The 17,811-nt window shown below is 33.9% G+C and overlaps 1 protein-coding gene across 3 annotated transcripts in view; it reads right to left on the bottom strand.

Annotated features, from left to right (window-relative positions):
* DNAJB14 (DnaJ heat shock protein family (Hsp40) member B14) overlaps positions 1 to 17,811 on the bottom strand; it is a 48,395-nt gene that overhangs the window by 4,589 nt on the left and 25,995 nt on the right. For all 3 annotated transcript variants that reach the window (XM_082729071.1, XM_082729073.1, XM_082729072.1), the window contains 4 exons: positions 7,829 to 8,014; positions 5,283 to 5,377; positions 4,404 to 4,513; positions 3,378 to 3,550 (listed from right to left, as the gene is read on the bottom strand). In XM_082729071.1, coding sequence (XP_082585197.1) covers positions 3,378 to 3,550; positions 4,404 to 4,513; positions 5,283 to 5,377; positions 7,829 to 8,014 — 564 coding nt within the window. The remainder of the gene's footprint in view (positions 1 to 3,377; positions 3,551 to 4,403; positions 4,514 to 5,282; positions 5,378 to 7,828; positions 8,015 to 17,811) is intronic.

Raw genomic sequence — 17,811 nt, 5'->3', positions numbered from 1 at the left:
TCCCTGCTTCTCCCTCTCCTTCCCGCTTGTGCTCTCTGTCACTATCTCTGTCTCTGTCTCTCTCAAATAAATAAAAATATTTTAAAAAAATAATATAACCCCTAACTTCTAGACGTTCTGAACTTTTGAAGTTTTATTTTGAAAATTTCAAGGGGTGCAGGGTGGCTCAGTTGGTTATGTGTCTCACTTTGGCTCAGGTCATGATCTCAGGGTCCTAGGATCTAGTCCCAAATTGGTCTCCCTGCTCAGCAAGGAGACTGCTTGTCCCTCTTCCCCTCCCCCTGGCCTGTGCTCCATCTCTCTCTCTCAAATAAATAAAATCTTAAAAAATTTTTTTCAAACCTACACAAAAATTAGATGAACCTACACAAAAATTACAATGAACACTCTAAAACTCTTTACCCCTTGATTGACCAATTCTACACATTTTGTCAAATTTGCTTTAGCTATCTCTATAATAAAAGCTGTTATTGTTATGGTGGTTATTATTATTTTGCAAAATCTTTTGAGAATAAGGTGTGGACATCATATCTTTCATTCTTAATTACTTCAGCATGTTTCTCATAAGAACAAGGACATTGTCTTACATAACCACAATACAATTTTCAAATTCAGAAATTTAACAATACTATAATTCTATTATCTAATATATAGTTCATATTCATATTTCACCAGTGGCCCCAGTGATGTGCTTTATAGACATTTCCTCCCCTCCCCATCCATGATCCAATGCAGGATCAACTGTTGTACTTAGTTGTCTTTTCCTTTTAGTCTTTAAGAGCTATGTCTTGTTTCACTGACATTGTTGAATATAAGCAAGTTATTTTATAAATAATGATTTAATAAAATCAGATTTAGTTAAAACTTCTGATAGTAACTTTAAAAAACACACATATAATTGTGTACAATATAGCTGTCGATAGCTTGGTATAGTAAACAGAACACAGATTGAAAGTCTGTGAAATATTAACACCAGTCTTGCCAAATGATTAAAAGATTAAAGTATGCCAGGCAAAAACACTTGGCTTATAGTATGGGTAGAAAAAAAAAACAATTTTAATTATAGTAAGTAATAATATTGAACACTTACTGATGCAGGATATTATGCCAAATGGTACCGTGTATTATCTGTTACAATCCACATTTTAATGATGACATAAGTCAGATATAGTGAGGTTAACTAACTTGTCTTAGGTAACATGTTGGTTGAACCAGGATCTTGTGTTGCAAGGCAGCCTCAGAGCCTGCACTTTGGCCATAACATTATACTATCTTCCATAAACATGAATATCTTTTCCCTCTTTCCTATTTATATAGTCAATGTCCCAATTATTTAAGGTAATAGGATTTAAGTATGCATAATCCAAAAATTGCCGCTATTTGGCTGAAGATTAGAATTTGTATTCAAAAGGTTTTATTTTTAATGTGTTAGTCATTCTTTTGACACAAAATAAGCAAGTCTTTCATGTATTCGTTCTTATGAATTCATTAATCCTTCACCTAATTATTCATATATCCATCGAAAGTTTACCACCTGCCTATGATGTGCCAAGGATTGCGTAAGGCACTAGACACCAAAAAGTAAAATGAAATGAAATGAAATGAAGTAAGAAAGATTTGGCATTCACTGCCTTTAAGACCTTCTGCTAACGCATTTCCTCAGCCTCAGCTGTGGGCCAGACATATCTTTGTTGTGGGGGCTATCCTGTGGATTGTGGGATGTTTAGGATGGTTAGCAGTACCCTGGCCTCTAGCCTTTAGGTGCCAGCAATAATCTCTTCCACCCCCATCCTGTGCTGACACACAAAAAGTTTCCAGATATTATCAGATGTAATGCGAAGCAGAGGCAAACCACTCCCCTTTGAAAGCCACTAGTCTAATGTAACATTCTCCACACTGAGAACACCCTGACTTAACAGGTGCAGAGCCTGAGATACCCAGGAAGTTGTATCTCTTCTAACTGCCACTATATAGAACACAGATGAAGAAACCAAGGCCAGCGATAAGAACTTTCTTGGAAGTATACAAAGACTATGTTTTATCGAATTTTTGCTAGTGGATGGGAGAAGATAACCATTACCATTTTTGGGCATTTTACTACATGTGGAACACTTTATTGTCTGATTTAATTTTCACAACAAACCATAAAGTTTGGTATTACTGAGAAAACTGTGGGGCATAGTGCCTGGATTCTGGAGACTAATGGACTGTTTGAATCATGGACTACCTCTATGGCTCTGGGCAAGTTACTAAATTCTCTTTGCCTCAGTTTCCTTGCATCTAAAATGGGTATAACTTTACTGTGTTATTGTGGAGATTAAATGAGTTAATATATATAAAGTGCTTAGGACAGTCACTGAAACAATGGGTATTATATAAATGACAATTATTTCCTCCTCCCACTCATCATCATCATCCATTTTACACCTGAGGGAATAAAGAAACAAGTTAGAATATTTGGCCCTAATCACTCAGCTAAAAATTTCAGAGCTAGGATTCAACTTCAGTTTGTTTAATTCTGAAGTTTACAGTATACTGTCTACATTATTATTTATAAGTCAGAAAAATAACAACCATAACAATACTAGCTTCATATGCAGCATCTCTGTAGATTCTAATGGTCAAGCTTTTATAGGTGGAACTGCTTCTTAAGTTATGGAAGTTGAGGCTAGAAAAGGCTAAACAAATTCACCACGTGTTCGCAGTCATGTACAGAATAAATAAAAGAAAATGGAATGTCAACAGAACTCATTATATATTAAGTGTTAAATGTTTAAGTTAAATTAGTGAAGAGTTTCAAACTTTACTCTGAAACAGGATTCATATTAAAACTGATGACATAGCTAATGTGCCAGAGTTTTTTTTCTTTTTTTTTTTTTTTTTTTAATTTTTATTTATTTATCAGAGAGAGAGAGGGGAAGAGAGCGAGCACAGGCAGGCAGAGGCAGAGGGAGAAGCAGGCTCCCTGCTGAGCAAAGAGCCCGATGTGGGACTCGATCCCAGTACGCTAGGACCATGACCTGAGCTGAAGGCAGCTGCCTTACCAACTGAGCCACCCAGGTGTCCCCAGAGTTTTTTTTCTTAGTGGTACATAAAATAATGATGCATGTTACAACTGACAACACCTTAAATACAATATGGTATTATTCATTTATTCAACCAAATATTTATTGATAACAACACCACAAATACCATTGACTAAGAGCTTGCTATGTGCCAAATACTGTTACAAGGCCATACAAAATGCTGTCTGATGTACTGAGTTCCAATTATGATGCCAGGCAACTCTAGAACATTTTCTGAGTAGGGAAATCTACAATAATCAATTCCAAAGACTCTGATCGAGTTTCTAAATGTTAAAGATCTCATAAACTTACTTTGTTGTCTTTCTTTCCAGCAATTATTTCGAATATTAGTCACATAATCTTCTTCTACACTCTTTTCCACTTTTTGTAATAATATTCCTTTATATTCATTTTTAAAGTCCTTGTTGACATAATAAACGACACCCAAGTTTTCTGTTTGCATTTTAATAGTTTGTCCTGATCCACTGTAAAAGAAATGCTTGATCATTATTTTTTAATTAAAATTGCATATTCTGATCCTACTACTACAAACCAAGCTAACAAAAACAATTAAAAATAATTAAAAAGTTAATATTGGTAGTCATTTATTTACATTATTTTGAATTGCCTAAAACCACCATCAATGTCATAAAAAGTAATCATATTTTAATATAGTATGGTCCTTTTAAGTTCTTTCAATTTTTATTTAATAAAAATCTTACTTAGAAATAAAAAGTTACTTCTCATTTTTAGGCCATTCTGTAAAATCACTGTAAAATCTGTAAAATCACTGACAGTATGATTTTATCAAGTTTCCTTTATGTTCACCGTATTACACTAAAGTTTTCTAGAATGCATATTGTGTTAAATTTCCTTTTTGTCCTGATCTCTTATATATAAGTATATTGTAGAAAAATACTTCATATAACAAAAAGTAATATTTGCTTGTCTTTAACCAATATTTTATAAAGAAAAGAATGAAGTAATTTACTCCTCAATGATATATATCTATATAACATCAATTACAATCCTACTTTTGTCTTTGAAGTATTTTTGTCCTTTAAACTATTTTTTGCCTTTGATTTCAACATATTACCTATCACATTAAATTGCTATCAGGTTCAAAAATAGTACTTCTGTCTTTATCCACATGGAACAGAAATGTAACTAACATCATAATACAAACTTATCACTTGAGTAACTATTTTTCAAATTAGAAATTTTAAAATCTGGTATACTTGTAGTAATAGAAGATTACTTAGAAGTTGAAAGAACACAAGGCCCTTTAAAGGAAGCTAGATAAAAAACAATTTAAAAAAAATTCACTTAGCTACTTACGATCTGGGATATAAGGAATAAGGAGGATTAGAGACCATCAATTGGCTTAATAATGACACGAGGATCAATACAATAATGGGCATCAGTTGGATAAACACAGAAAAACCGCCCTACAAAAAAATCATAAAAAAATAATAAATTGTAATATAGTTGTAGTTGTTAATAATCTAACAGCTGTCATATATTTTTAGAGACAGAAAGGACATTTGAGATCATCTGGTTCAGTGCTTTCAAATCTGCCTGATCACACCAGCTTCCTGGAGTGATTCTTAAAAATACCACTTTCCATGTGCTTTATGTAGAGACCCCAATTTGGAAAACACTGACATAAACTGATCTCATGTTACAGATGAGGAAGTTCTCTGTCTTTCTTGCAAAACTATTTTTCCCTTGACTTTGAGGGTGATATGCGGAAGCAGATGAGTGGCAGAGCTAGGGCCCAGGCCTTTCAAATTCCGGTCCAGTGTTCTTTCCATTTAGCTTCTTTCTACTCCATGTAATTTAAGAGCTATATGCAGCTGGGTATAACCACATTAGAACAAGGAAAGTAACTTCCAACTGAGCTTCTTCAGTATTAGTTCTAAATGTTTTAGGACCAACAATGAGAACTTCAAAGCATGCATACTGCAGGAGTATTTTCATCAGAATCATAGAACAACAAACTCAGAGGTATCATTTTGCCCACCACCCCGTACCTGGACTTCTACCCCTGCTCCCTCAATATCCCTAAAAACTGTCTAGTCTCTACTGAATACATCTGGCATGAGAACACTCATTATTTTCTTTTAAAACAACTTGTCCTATTTTCAGACAGCTCTAATTGCTTTTGCTGAGCAGAAATCTGCCATTTTGAGATTTCTTATCATATCATAAACATACATCTCCTCTTTCTTCTTCTCTTTCATGTCCACTATGTCGATGCTGATGTTGATGGCTATAACCAGCTCGTCCATTTGAAAATGAATGTACACTACCTAAAAAATTAAAAGATTAAATTAAGGAGAGCAACTGTGATCAGAAAAATCACATTTTCTTCTACATTTTTACATTTTTTAAAGATTTTATTTATTTGAGAGAGACTGAGCAAGAAAGAGCATGAACAGGGGAAGGGGCAGAGGGAGAAGCAAGACTCCCTGCTGAGCAGGGAGCCCAACGCAGCTCAATTCCAGAGCCCTGGGATGGTGACCTGAGTCGAAAGCAGATGCATAACCGACTGACACACCAGGTGCCCCTTCTTTTACATTTTTATTTGACTTTTTTAAACTACTAAAATAATGCATGTTTGAGTAGTGAATGCTTACTGCCCTTTTCTCGTGTGAGTAAAGGGGGGATGGAAACAAAAATGATTCTTCCCAGACTTTGCTTCCTTTAAAGTAGAAGTTCTCATATGTGGAATTTAAGAAACAAAAGAGAAGAAGATATGGGAGTGGGGTGGGGGGAGCAGGGAGGAGAGAGGGAAAGAAACCACAAGACATTCTTAATGATAGAGAACAAACTGAGGGTTGATGGAGGGAGGTGGGTGGTTGATGGAAGAAGGTGGGTGAGTGATGGGTATTAAGGAGGGCATTTGTGATGAGCACTGGGTCTTGTATGTAAATGATGAATCACTGACTTCTACTCCTAAAACCAATATTGCACTGTATGTTAATAAACTAGGATTTAAATAAACATTTTTAAAAAGTAGAAGTTCTGGGACACCTTGGCTCAGTTCATTAAATATTCGTTCGCCTCTGGCTCAGGACACGATACCAGGGTCCTGGGATGGAGCCCTGTATGGGGCTCCCTGCTCAGTGGGGAGTCTGCTTCTCCCTCTGCCTGCAGCTCCCCGTTTGTGCCTTCTCTGACAAATAAGTAAATAGTAAATGAAATCTTTAAAAAAATTGAAAAAAATTAAAAGTAGAAGTTCTTTCTTCATGAAACCATGAATAAGAGTTCCTGCCTAATATTGCACCCATAGAGGACTTCTGTTGTGGTTGGTTGTTTTTACAATTCTTGAGTTATCACTCTGAAAATTTGCTTTTCTCATTTATCAATGAATCACAAAACCTCTAGAAATCAAGACTTTAAAAAAAAAATGAGTATAATAGGGGCACCTGCATGGCTCAGTGGGTTAAGGCCTCTGCCTCCGGCTCAGGTCGTGATCCCAGGGTCCTGGGTTTAAGCCCCGCATTGGGCTCTATACTCCAAGGGGAGCCTGCTTCCCCCCCCCTCTCTCTCTCTGCCTACTTGTGATCTCTGTCTGTCAAATAGGTAGACAAAATCTTAAAAAAAAAATGAGTATAATATATTCATACAATATACTATGTGGAGATAGACCACAATTTATTCAAACATTCTGCTACTGATAGACTTTCAGGTTGATTTCAAATAAGGTGAGCAATCAGAAATATTGACACAAAGTAAATTATAACAAACAAAAGAACTGTAACTCAAAATTAACTACTACCTGAAGGATTTCTGATTATTCCTAGCATATTTTCCGTCAAAATTACTACTCTAATTTTTCTGTGAGAATTATATATCCTAATATGTCAAAATATATGCTGTATTATATTATTCAGTCATTAATTTGTATTTACACATTCTCTTCCCTTCAAGGATGCTTTACAAAATGCCATATCAATGACCATAATCTTTCTCAATAATATTTAGACAGGGCCATCAGACCAAAGTATATTGCTACATTCTTAAAGATTCTCCTAATTTTAAATCGAGTGTTTAAAACTTAGCATTTAAATAAATGTTGTAAACATGACTGGAACTATAATTTTAACTATCTTATAGGAGCTATTCTGAAAGAAAATTAATTTTCACAGAACTCATAGTAAATATAAGTAGGGTTCAATACAACTTATGCTGGTAGTATAAAATCAATTCATTTAGTAGTACCTCTATACAGTATTTTACTTTGATAGCCTAGTTCAACTAATTATTTCTTTCTTAATATAATTTTGAAAACCCATGTACTTTATATATAACCCATGAATCAGACTTTTTAATATTTCAATGGGAAGTACCTCCAAATACATCCAAATTAGCAATTTATAATGTTATGAATGAAATATCTATACAGATCTTCAGAGAACCAAAGTCAAATTTTCATCTAGGGTATAGGATACCTCCTGTAATTGTAATAGCATTTAAATAAGACACTGCCAGTGGATTTTCTATTTATACATCCTTTCTTCAGCTTTATATAAAATAGAGAATATTTGTACTCCTTTATTTTTTTCAAAAGATAAAACATTTTCTCAAAAAAAGGTGAACTCACAGTAAAGGTAGTAAGCCTAACACTTTTTTCTACCTTCATGAAAAATCATCAGGGGATCATTAACAGTGTATGAAATGCAGGGGAGAACGTAAATTATCTAGGTGAGAATCTCTAGTTTCATAAAATATATTATTTACAACTAACATTAAAATACCTGAAGGAAATCCACCACCAAAGAATATATTAAATAAGTCTTCTGGAGTTATATCAGCTTCACAACCTCGATGGAAGTTAAATCTGCCATTGTTTTGGTGATTACATGCTTGTTCTTCATTGCCTGTGAGGTCATACTGCTTTCGTTTTTCTGGATTGCTTAAAACAGCATAAGCATTTCCAATTTCTGAAAAGGTAAAGAGTTATGGTTAGTAAGCAAAGTTTTTTTTTTATCATAAAAAGACTTCCCCATATAAAAGCTACTGTCATTAATCAAAAAACAAAGTAAAACAAAACAAATCCTATTTCAGTCTAATCAAGAAAATAGTAAAACAGTAACAATTTCTTTTAAAGGTTTATTCATTAATGGCGCCTGGAGGATGCAGTCGGTTAAGCATCAGACTCTTGATTTCCGCTCAGGACATAATCTCACGAGATTAAGATTTGTAGAAGGCTCCATGCTGGGTGTGGAGCCTGTTTAGGATTCTTTCTCTCAGGGTGCCTGGGTGGCTCTGTTGGTTAAGCAACTTCCTTCAGCTCAGGTCATGATCCGGTAGTCCCAGAATTGAGTCCCGCATTGGGCTCTCAGCTCCATGGGGAGTCTGCCTCTCTCTCTGACCTTCTCCCCTCTTATGATCTCTCTTACTGTCTCTCTCTCAAGTAAATAAATAAAATCTTTGAAAAAAAAATTCTCTCTCTTTCCCTCTGCCTCTTCCCCCCCTTAAAAAAGGTTTATACATTAGCTTTGTACATTAAATTTATACATTGCTTGTAATTACACATGTTATTACCTTCCAATACAAATTTTTACAGGAAACTGGTAAGTCTCCCTAATATCTTGAACATAAAGGAACATTTATCTTGTTTTCTTACTATTTTGCTACATCCTTTAATACCCTATTTCTTTTGAATATACTAATCTGGTCATTCATTAGTGCTATTCAAACCAATAATAATTACAGTAGCTACCAAGTGCCAGGCTCTGAACCCAATATATTATTACAGTATTCATTACTGTTCCTAATTTACAAATGAGCGTCCTGAGATTCAAAAAGGTTAGGATACTTGTTCAAGGTCAAAAATTTTTTAGCATAGTAGGTATACTCTATTCAACTGACATTATAAAACTGTTTTTGTACACTCTAGCCCAGAGTGAGCTACTTTTTCTTTTATTCATTAACAATTTACTCCTCTTTAAACTGTAAGCTCCATGAGGGTAGGGAGGGTATCTATGTTTTCCCTGCAATATCCCCGTGGCCCAGTACAAAGTATGATTTTGCTTTTGAATGGATCCGGATAGTTTTTAGAATTACTATCTCATTTTGCTAGTTTTGTGATAATTCATTTATAGTAAAGAATTCTATTTCCCATCTTATACTCCCATTTTCAAAAGAGGCAATGGTACATTGATTATCAAAATGTCTTCTTGAGGCTATTTACAAAAGTTGCAGTGCTTTGATCTAAAAGTAGAAATTACCCTATTCTCATTCTGACACTTCTAATAATCATTTCATAAATATAGCTTACTTCTTAAAGTAGATTGCAAACCCTTTGTAATAAGAGATATTTTAAAAATACTTTTTGGATCCCATGTGGTAGCTGCCATAGGTACTGTACAAGCAAATAGACACTCATTAGGTAGTTGTTTTTGGATGATTATGTAACACAATGAAATTAATTATACCCATATACTCTGGAACTTTTCTTCTGATGGCGATTCTAAAACCTGGCATTCAGAGATAGCTTTTAGGTGGTCTGTGGACCCCAATGTATGAAAAATTAGTTCGATGGTCTATTTATCTGAGATGGTCCAAAACTTTCTTTAGATTCTCAAACAGATCTATGATTCAGAAACATAACCATCATTTATAATATTGCTCTAATGGGAAAGCATGATCAGAGATCCAAACAATGTACTTATAAACAACACCAAGGTATTAACAAATACCCAAAAAAGAAGCATATCTGTCAATAGCTGCCAGAGTTGTACTTCCAATAATATCAGTTTTAGGATTCACCTTTACATACTAAATAGAATATTCCAGGTAATTTCACAATGTGTTACTTTTTAAACTACTGATATATTGGTCTTAAGGTTTTAATTTTTCTATTTAAAAAAATAACTTCCAAACATTAAGATATTTTAGAAGATCTATATGAAATATTGTTATAATCCATAATCATATATGCAAGAGAATTTATTTTATCTACAGTGACTAAAGTCATTTTCTATTCATTTACTTTGTGCGACACCTGTAATCAAAAATTTTTTCTGTTCCTTATAACCTAAAAAATTAAATCCAAAATTTAATTTGGCATTCAAAAACCTTTACAAAATACATTTCTACTTCAGTATCACTTACTTTGCCAAAAGTACCTTCTACCATATTCTTTTTTCTTACACTTTCATTTTGAGGTAACTTTAAATTTACATGAAGTTGTAAGAAATAATATAGACATCCCTGTACCTGTTACCTAATTTCCCCAGTGGCAATTTCTTGTAAAATTACTCTCACAAATAGGATATTGACATTAATATAATCAGGATATAGGGCATTTCCATTATCGTCATCTTGTTGCTCTCATATAGCTACACCCACTTTCTCCCTCTTCATCTCCTCTTTAACCTCTGATAACCACTAATCTAATCTCTATTTCTATATTTTTGGCATTTCAAGAATATTATACAAATAAAATAATATAACATACAATTGGAATGAAACCATTTGGGATTGGTTTTTTTCAATCAGCATAATTCTTTGGTGATCAATCCAAGTTGTTATGTAAGCCAAAATAGTAATCCCCGCCTTCACCCCCAATCCATGGCTTCAGTTACCCTTAATTCACTATAGTCTGGAAGCAGATGATCCTCCTTCTGACCTATCATCCATAGCTCAATAGTAGCTTAATGCCTGCATCATTCACCTCACTTCATCTCATCATGTAGGCAATTTATCATCTCACATCATCACAAGGGTGAATGAAGTATAAGATATCGTGAGAGAGAGAGAAATTTTACATAACTTTTTGTATGGTATATTGTTCTAATTGTTGTGTTTTATTGTTAGTTATTATTGTTAATATCTCACTGTGCCTAATTTAAAAATTATCCCTGGTAGGTACGAATAAGAAAAAAACACAGTATATACAGGGTTCAGTACTATCTGTGGTTTCAGGAATCCACTGTAGGTTTTGGAATATTTCCTCTGCAAATAAAAGGGGGGTGCCTACTGTAACTGATTCCTTTTTATTGCTGAGTAGTATCCCAAACAATGAATTTACTATTATTTGTTTCATCATTCACCCAATGAACAACATCTGGCTTGTTTCTAGTTTTGGGTATTATGAATAAAACTGCTATTTACATTCATGTACAGGTTTATGTATAAACATCAACTTTTACCTCTAGGTTAAATGCTCAAGAATGCAATTGCTAAGTTGTATGGTAGCTGACTATTTAGTTTTTTTTTTTTTTAATTTTTTTTTAAAGAGGCAGGCGGGGAGAGAGGAGGAGGAAGCAGGCTCTCCGAAGAGCAGAGAGCCCGATGTGGGGCTCGATCCCAGGACCCTGCGATCATGACCTGAGCCGAAAGCAGAGGCTTTAACCCACTGAGCCACCCAGGTGCCCCGACTATTTAGTTTTTTGAGAAACTGCCAAACTGTTTTACAGAGTGACTGTGTCATCTTACAACCCATCAGCAATATATGAGTGGTACTGTTTCTCTACATTCATACCAGCTATTTGATGGTATTGCTATTTTTTATTTTAGCCATTTTGATAGGTACATAGGGATATCGCTTTGGGTTTTACTTTACATTATCTCTAATGGCTAATGAATGATGTTAAAAGTCTTTTCATTGTTTATCTTTCATTTGTATGTAATCTTCAGTGGAATGTCTTTCACTCATTTTGTAACTGAATTGTCTGTTTTTTAAATTTCCAGTTTGGGGAGTTCTTTATATATTCTAGATACTAGTCCTTTTCAGATATGTGTTTGGCAAATATTCTCTCCCACTCTGTTACTTGTCTTTTCATCCTCTTCATAAGGTCTCTGCAGAGCAAACTAAAAAAAAAAAAAAATTTAATGAAATCCAACTTACCAACTTTTCCTCTTATGAAATGTGCTTTTGGTGTTAAGTATAAGAAATTATTGTTTAGCTCAAAATCCAAAAGATTTGTTCCCTAAAGATTTGCTCACATGACTTTTGCTAAAAGTTAAAAAGTGTTTTATATTTCATGATTCATTTCAAGTTCATTCTTGGAAAAAAAAACATAACATTCAGGTCAAGGTTAATGTTTTTCGCCTATGAATACCTAATTGTTCCAAAACTATTTGTTGAAAATTCTATCTTTCCTCTATTAAATTGCTTTTGCACCTATGTCAAAAATAAGCTGGGTATATTTGTATAGGTCCGTATCTGGGTTCCCTATCCTTTCTATTTATCTATTTGTCTATCCCTCTGCCAATACTATACTATTTTGATAACTGTAGCTATAAAGTCAGTCCTGAAATCAGGTAAACTGATGACTCCTACTCCATTATTTTAATAAATTACTTCTATTTATTCAGGTTTTTTATCTTTCCACATGAGTTTTAGAATAAACATGCTTTTATCTACAAAAAGTTTTCCTAGGATTTTGGTAGGAATTGTGTTAAATATGTAGATCAATTTGAGAACACTTGACATCTTTACTATGCTGAGTCTTACAATCCATGAACATGATATATTGTTCTGTTCATTTAGATCACTGATTTCTTTCACTAATATTCTATAGCATTCAGCACAAAAATCCTGTAGGTTAAATTTACAACTAAGTATTTCCTGTGTATATGTATAAATGGCAATGCATTTTTAGTTTGTATCTATATATTCAGCTAGTATAAAGAAATGTAGTTAATATCTCTAAATATAAAAAGGTAGATGTCTAGATGACTGACTTAGGGCCATTCCTCTTTTCTAGTATATGCATTTAGTGTTAAAGATTTCTTTCAACATTGTTTTTGCTGTCCCCCTCAAATTTTGATATGCTGCATTTTTATCCAGATTAATGTATTATTTTAAACATTTCTTGAGACTTCTTTGACCCATATATTACTTAGAAGTGTGTTGTCCAGTTTCCAAGTGATTAGACATATTCCAATTATCTTTCTGTCATTAATTTTTACCTTGATTTCATTGTGGTCAGAGAACATACTGTATGACTTCAGTCTTAACTTGGTGGAGGTTTATTTTATAACCCAGGATATGCTCTATCTGGAAGTATGTTCTATGAGCACTTGAAAAGAATTTCTACTCCTGTTGTTGGATAGAGTGTTCTACAAATGTTGATTAGATCTTGTTGGGAAACAATGTTTAATTCTTCCATATTCTTGTTAATTTTCTGTCAATCTTTTTTATCAGTTGTTGACAGATAGGTGTTGATGTTTCCAACTATAATAATGAATTTGTCTATTTCTCCTTCAGTTCTATCAGCTTTTGATTTACATATTTTACATCTGTTTTTTTGATGTGAATACATGTATACTGTTATGTCTTCTTGAAGGACTGACCCTTTTATCGTAATATAATTTCTTCTCTGGTACCTTTTTTAGTCTCCTTTATCTAATATTAATATAGCCACCCTTGCTTTCTTTTGATTGACATTTCCATGATACATCTTTTTCCATCTCTTTACCTTTAGCCTATCTATATTGCTATAAATGAAATGGGTTTCTTACAGATAACACATAGTCATGTTGTTGTTTTTTTAAAATTCACCCTGCCAATCTGTCTTTTAACTGGCGTATTTACATCATTTGCAGTTAATGTAGTTGCTGATAAATTAGGGTTTATGTCTGCCATTTTATTTTTTGTTTTCTGTTCCTTTATTCCTGACTTCCTATGAGTTACTTAAACGTTTTTTTTTAAAAAATCCACTTTGATTTATCCAGTATTTCTTGAGTGTATTTGTTTGTATAACTTTTTAATGGTTGTTCTAGGTATTATATTACACATACACAACTTTTCACAGCCTACTGCTGTCATCATTTTACTAGTTCAAAGATACTGTGAAACTCTTACTTTTTTTTTTACTTTCTTTTATCCCTCCCAATTTATAACATAACTGTCTTATATATTTTCTTGGCATACATTTAGAACCATATCAGACAACGTTAAAATTTTGCTTCAAATGTCAAACAATTGAGAAATTCAAAAGGAGAAGCAAAGTACATTACATTTACCCATATTTTTGCTTACCACATTCTTTCTTCCTTTTTTATATTTCAAGATTTCTTCTTTTACTGTTTTATTTTGGTTAGAGAAGTTTTCTTTTAGGGTATGAAATGTCTGGATTGTGTCTTCATTCCTGAAGGATGTCTTTGCTGGGTATACAATTCTGGACAAATGTTCTTTTTTTACAAAAGGCTGAAAACTTGAAAAATGGGCCACTGTCTCCTGGCCTGCATGGTCTCTAATGTGAAGTTCACTGTTCATTTGAACTGTTTTTCCCCCACAGGTAAGGTGTAATTTCTCTTTTGCTTCTTTCAAAATTTTCTTTTTGTTTTTAGTTTTCAGAAGTTTGAATATGATATGTCTTGGTATGGATTTTAGGAGCTTTACCTATTTGGGGTTCATTCAGTTCCTTGAATTATGTAAGCTTGTATCTTTTACCAAGTATAAGAAGTATTCAATCTTTATTTACTTATTTATTTTTGAGTACCTTTTCAGCTATGCTCTCTTCTTCCTCTCCTTTTAAGACCTCAATGATATAACCAGTAAACACTGTCATAGTCCCACTTGTCCCTGGAGCTGTTCAGATTAGATAACATCTATTTTTCTATTTTCCAGTTCACTGATTCTTTCCTGTCATTTAACTGGTTATTCCACTCACTGCTAGATTTTAATTTTGTTTTTTTTTTTTAGTTTTTGTTCAGTTTTTTTAAGTTGTAAAATTTCCATTTGATTTTTATACCCTTTGTTTATTTGCACGATCTTCTATTTCTTTGCTGAGACTCTTATTTTTCAATATTTATTAAAGCATATCTGTAATTGCCCATTGAAGCATTTTTATGATGGAGGCTTTAAAATCTTTGTTAGACACTTCTAACTTCTCTGTCATCTCCATGTGGACATCTATGACTTTTTAGATTTAGTTTGAGGTTTTCCTCATTCTTAGTATGACAAATGATTTTCTACTGAAATGTGGTCATTTGAGCTATTTTTTTTTCTGATTTTTTATTAACATATAACGTATTGTTTCAGGGGTACAGTTCTGTGATTCATCAGTTTTACACAATTCACAGCACTCACCATAGCACATACCCTCTTGAGCTGCTCTCTTAGGAGACCCTGGACCTACCTAAAACTTCTGTTTTTAACTGTCCTCCTTTGACATTACTCTGGTACAGGAAGAAAAAATACCACCTTGGGAATAAAAGTTCAGTTTCCCCCTTGGCCTCTGATGACATCTGAAAGGAGGAGCTCCTCGTTAGTGCTGAGCAGAGATGAGATTCCTAGCCTTCCATCCAGCCTCCAATGACACCCTGTGGCTGGTAAGAGTAGGTAGGGTTGCCATATGACTGTCCCCCAGGTAGCTTCATTGACACCACAAGGATATGGCTTTGTTTACCTCTAAATGGTGGTGAAATCTTAATTCTCCACTAGGCCATTTATGACACTAGCCCAGTGGGGAGGGAAAGGGACACCTTGTTACTACCAAGCAGAATTACCAGCTCCTTACTTGATCATCTCTGTTACCCTACAGTAAAGAGGGTAGGCATGTCAAGGCATCTTATTACAGCCCAGAGAGGGTGTTTGCTGATCTGGGTGTGGGTGGGACCATGTTTTTTTTCTTTGATATTTAGCTGTACTGGACGGTTATTACTTAAAAATTTTCTACCTTACTCAGTTGCCCCCTTCCTGGTTTACCTAGAGAAAGTAGGCTTTTCTTCGGGATTGTTTATCTGTGCTTATTTGTATTTCTAGGTTGTAGTTCTAGGCTTCTCCAGCACCTAGTCTAATATAAAAGGCAAAATGAAAACCCAAGCAACTTACTGCCATGTAGTTCTTTTGGGTCCCAAGGTTCTTAGCTCATTTACCTTCCTCTTTCTACCTTCCAAAGCTTTTTTTAAAATGTTCATTTTGTTTTACATATAATACTTAATTATATTTTGTGCAAGGATTAGGGAAAAGCATATCTATTCCATCTTCTTGAAAGTGGAAGTCCTCACTGATTTTTAAATCACTTGCCTCATTCTCATACTCAAATTTCTTTCATTTTCTCTCTTCTCTAATCACACTCATGTTCAAAAAATCTCTTAATTCTCACCTATTATATGAAGGCTTCTCTAATTACTCTGATTATAATCTACTTTATCTTTCTGCTTTTCTTCAAATATCTTTATTCAATGTTTTGGTATTTAATTATATTCAGTCTTCTGGGAGATCCTGGGTAAATCAGTTAATCTCTCTGGTCCTCAATTTTCTTACTGGAGAAAGGCAGATGACACTAGTCCCCTGACTATTTCACAAGATTTTTAATAAGCATTAAATGAAAAAATAAGAATGAAAAACTATAAAATGCTTGTCAAATGTTAGATATTACTATTATTCCAAATATTCTGTGTGATACTTTTCTCTCCTTAATGAATTACAAATTCTTAGAGTAAGACATTATATATCTCTAGAAAAACTAGCCCAGATGTTGAGTATTGAACATAGGTTCAACACAGGTTATAGCAACTGATCCATTATTATTTATCAAGTAAACATGTAAACAGCTAAACCACACCCCTTGTCATTACTCTCATGTGTATAACAGGCACACGTACTATTCAAATGGTCTCTGAAATACTTTGAAGTATTTTTCTTTGAAGATAGAGGAGACAAAGTATATTTTGAAGACATCCATGTCAGACAGAAGGAAAGGGATCCATTTCATTCAAATATTTTTTAAAAGTGTGTTCATATATACTGTGCAAGTCCCTCTCTAGATGTGGTTTTATTTAAACATTCCCTGCTTTGAGGAACTTGAGTTACAATCTTAACTTTAAAGAACTTTAAAGAACAAACAGCCACGTGAACTCAAGAGTCCATTTAGTCTACCCTCCTTGACAGCAACCTCTTAATTTTTAAAGCTTTACAAAACACACAAATGAAAGGACACCTGGCTGGCTCAGCAGTTGTTTTGTTTTGTTTTGTTGTTTTTCATGTGACTCTTGATCAGGAGTTCAAGCTCCACTTTGGGCACTGAGCTTACTTAAAAAACAAAACAAAACACAACAAATGAAAATATCTCTTTACCTAATTTAACTCCCTAAACCAATTACCTCTTCTTTCTCTGTTCTTGGAAGAAATAAAAAGCAAGTGGTTTCCATCTTCTGTAAAAAGTGTTTTGGAGTTACAGAGCAATCAATCTATACCGTTTTCATACAAAAGAAACTACTACAGTATGTGCTTAAAATAAACAGCTTCGTATCCAAAAAACAGATGTTGGGATTAATTGGTTAAAAATAAAATAAGATGATTCAGAAGATTAAGACCCTGTGTGCTGAATAAATGAAACCTATTCCTGAATGATGACACTAACTGTAATACTTTCTAATTAACTACCTTTGCTCACCAAGCATCTGTGGATTACAATCTAGTTTTCTAGAGTTTCCACTCAATGAAAAACGGGCTCATCAACCAACTCTCTATTCTGATCCTCTTTGGGACTAATAAATTAGTATTCTGATTTACAGATAACCTCCTGTGTATTGAATAATGTGAGCCTCTTCTCTAGAGATGAACCACCTCCCAGCATGTTGATAAATATTAAGTTTCTAGTGTGCGAAGTAGGGCATTAGACTCTGAAATGTACCACATCAAAGCGTAATCACCTTTGTAAAAAAAAAGCCCTTTCTGAATGTCTAGCTCGCATGACATTTATGCTGCTCACCTCTTCAAAATACATAAGATGTAAAAATATTGGGAGGTCCACTAACTGTTATCCCAAGACTA

This window comes from Mustela nivalis (genome assembly GCF_964662115.1).
Source record: "Mustela nivalis genome assembly, chromosome: 4".
NCBI lineage: Eukaryota > Metazoa > Chordata > Mammalia > Carnivora > Mustelidae > Mustela > Mustela nivalis.
The sequence above is the reverse complement of the archived record's forward strand: the minus strand, read 5'-3'. Positions and strand labels throughout refer to the sequence as shown.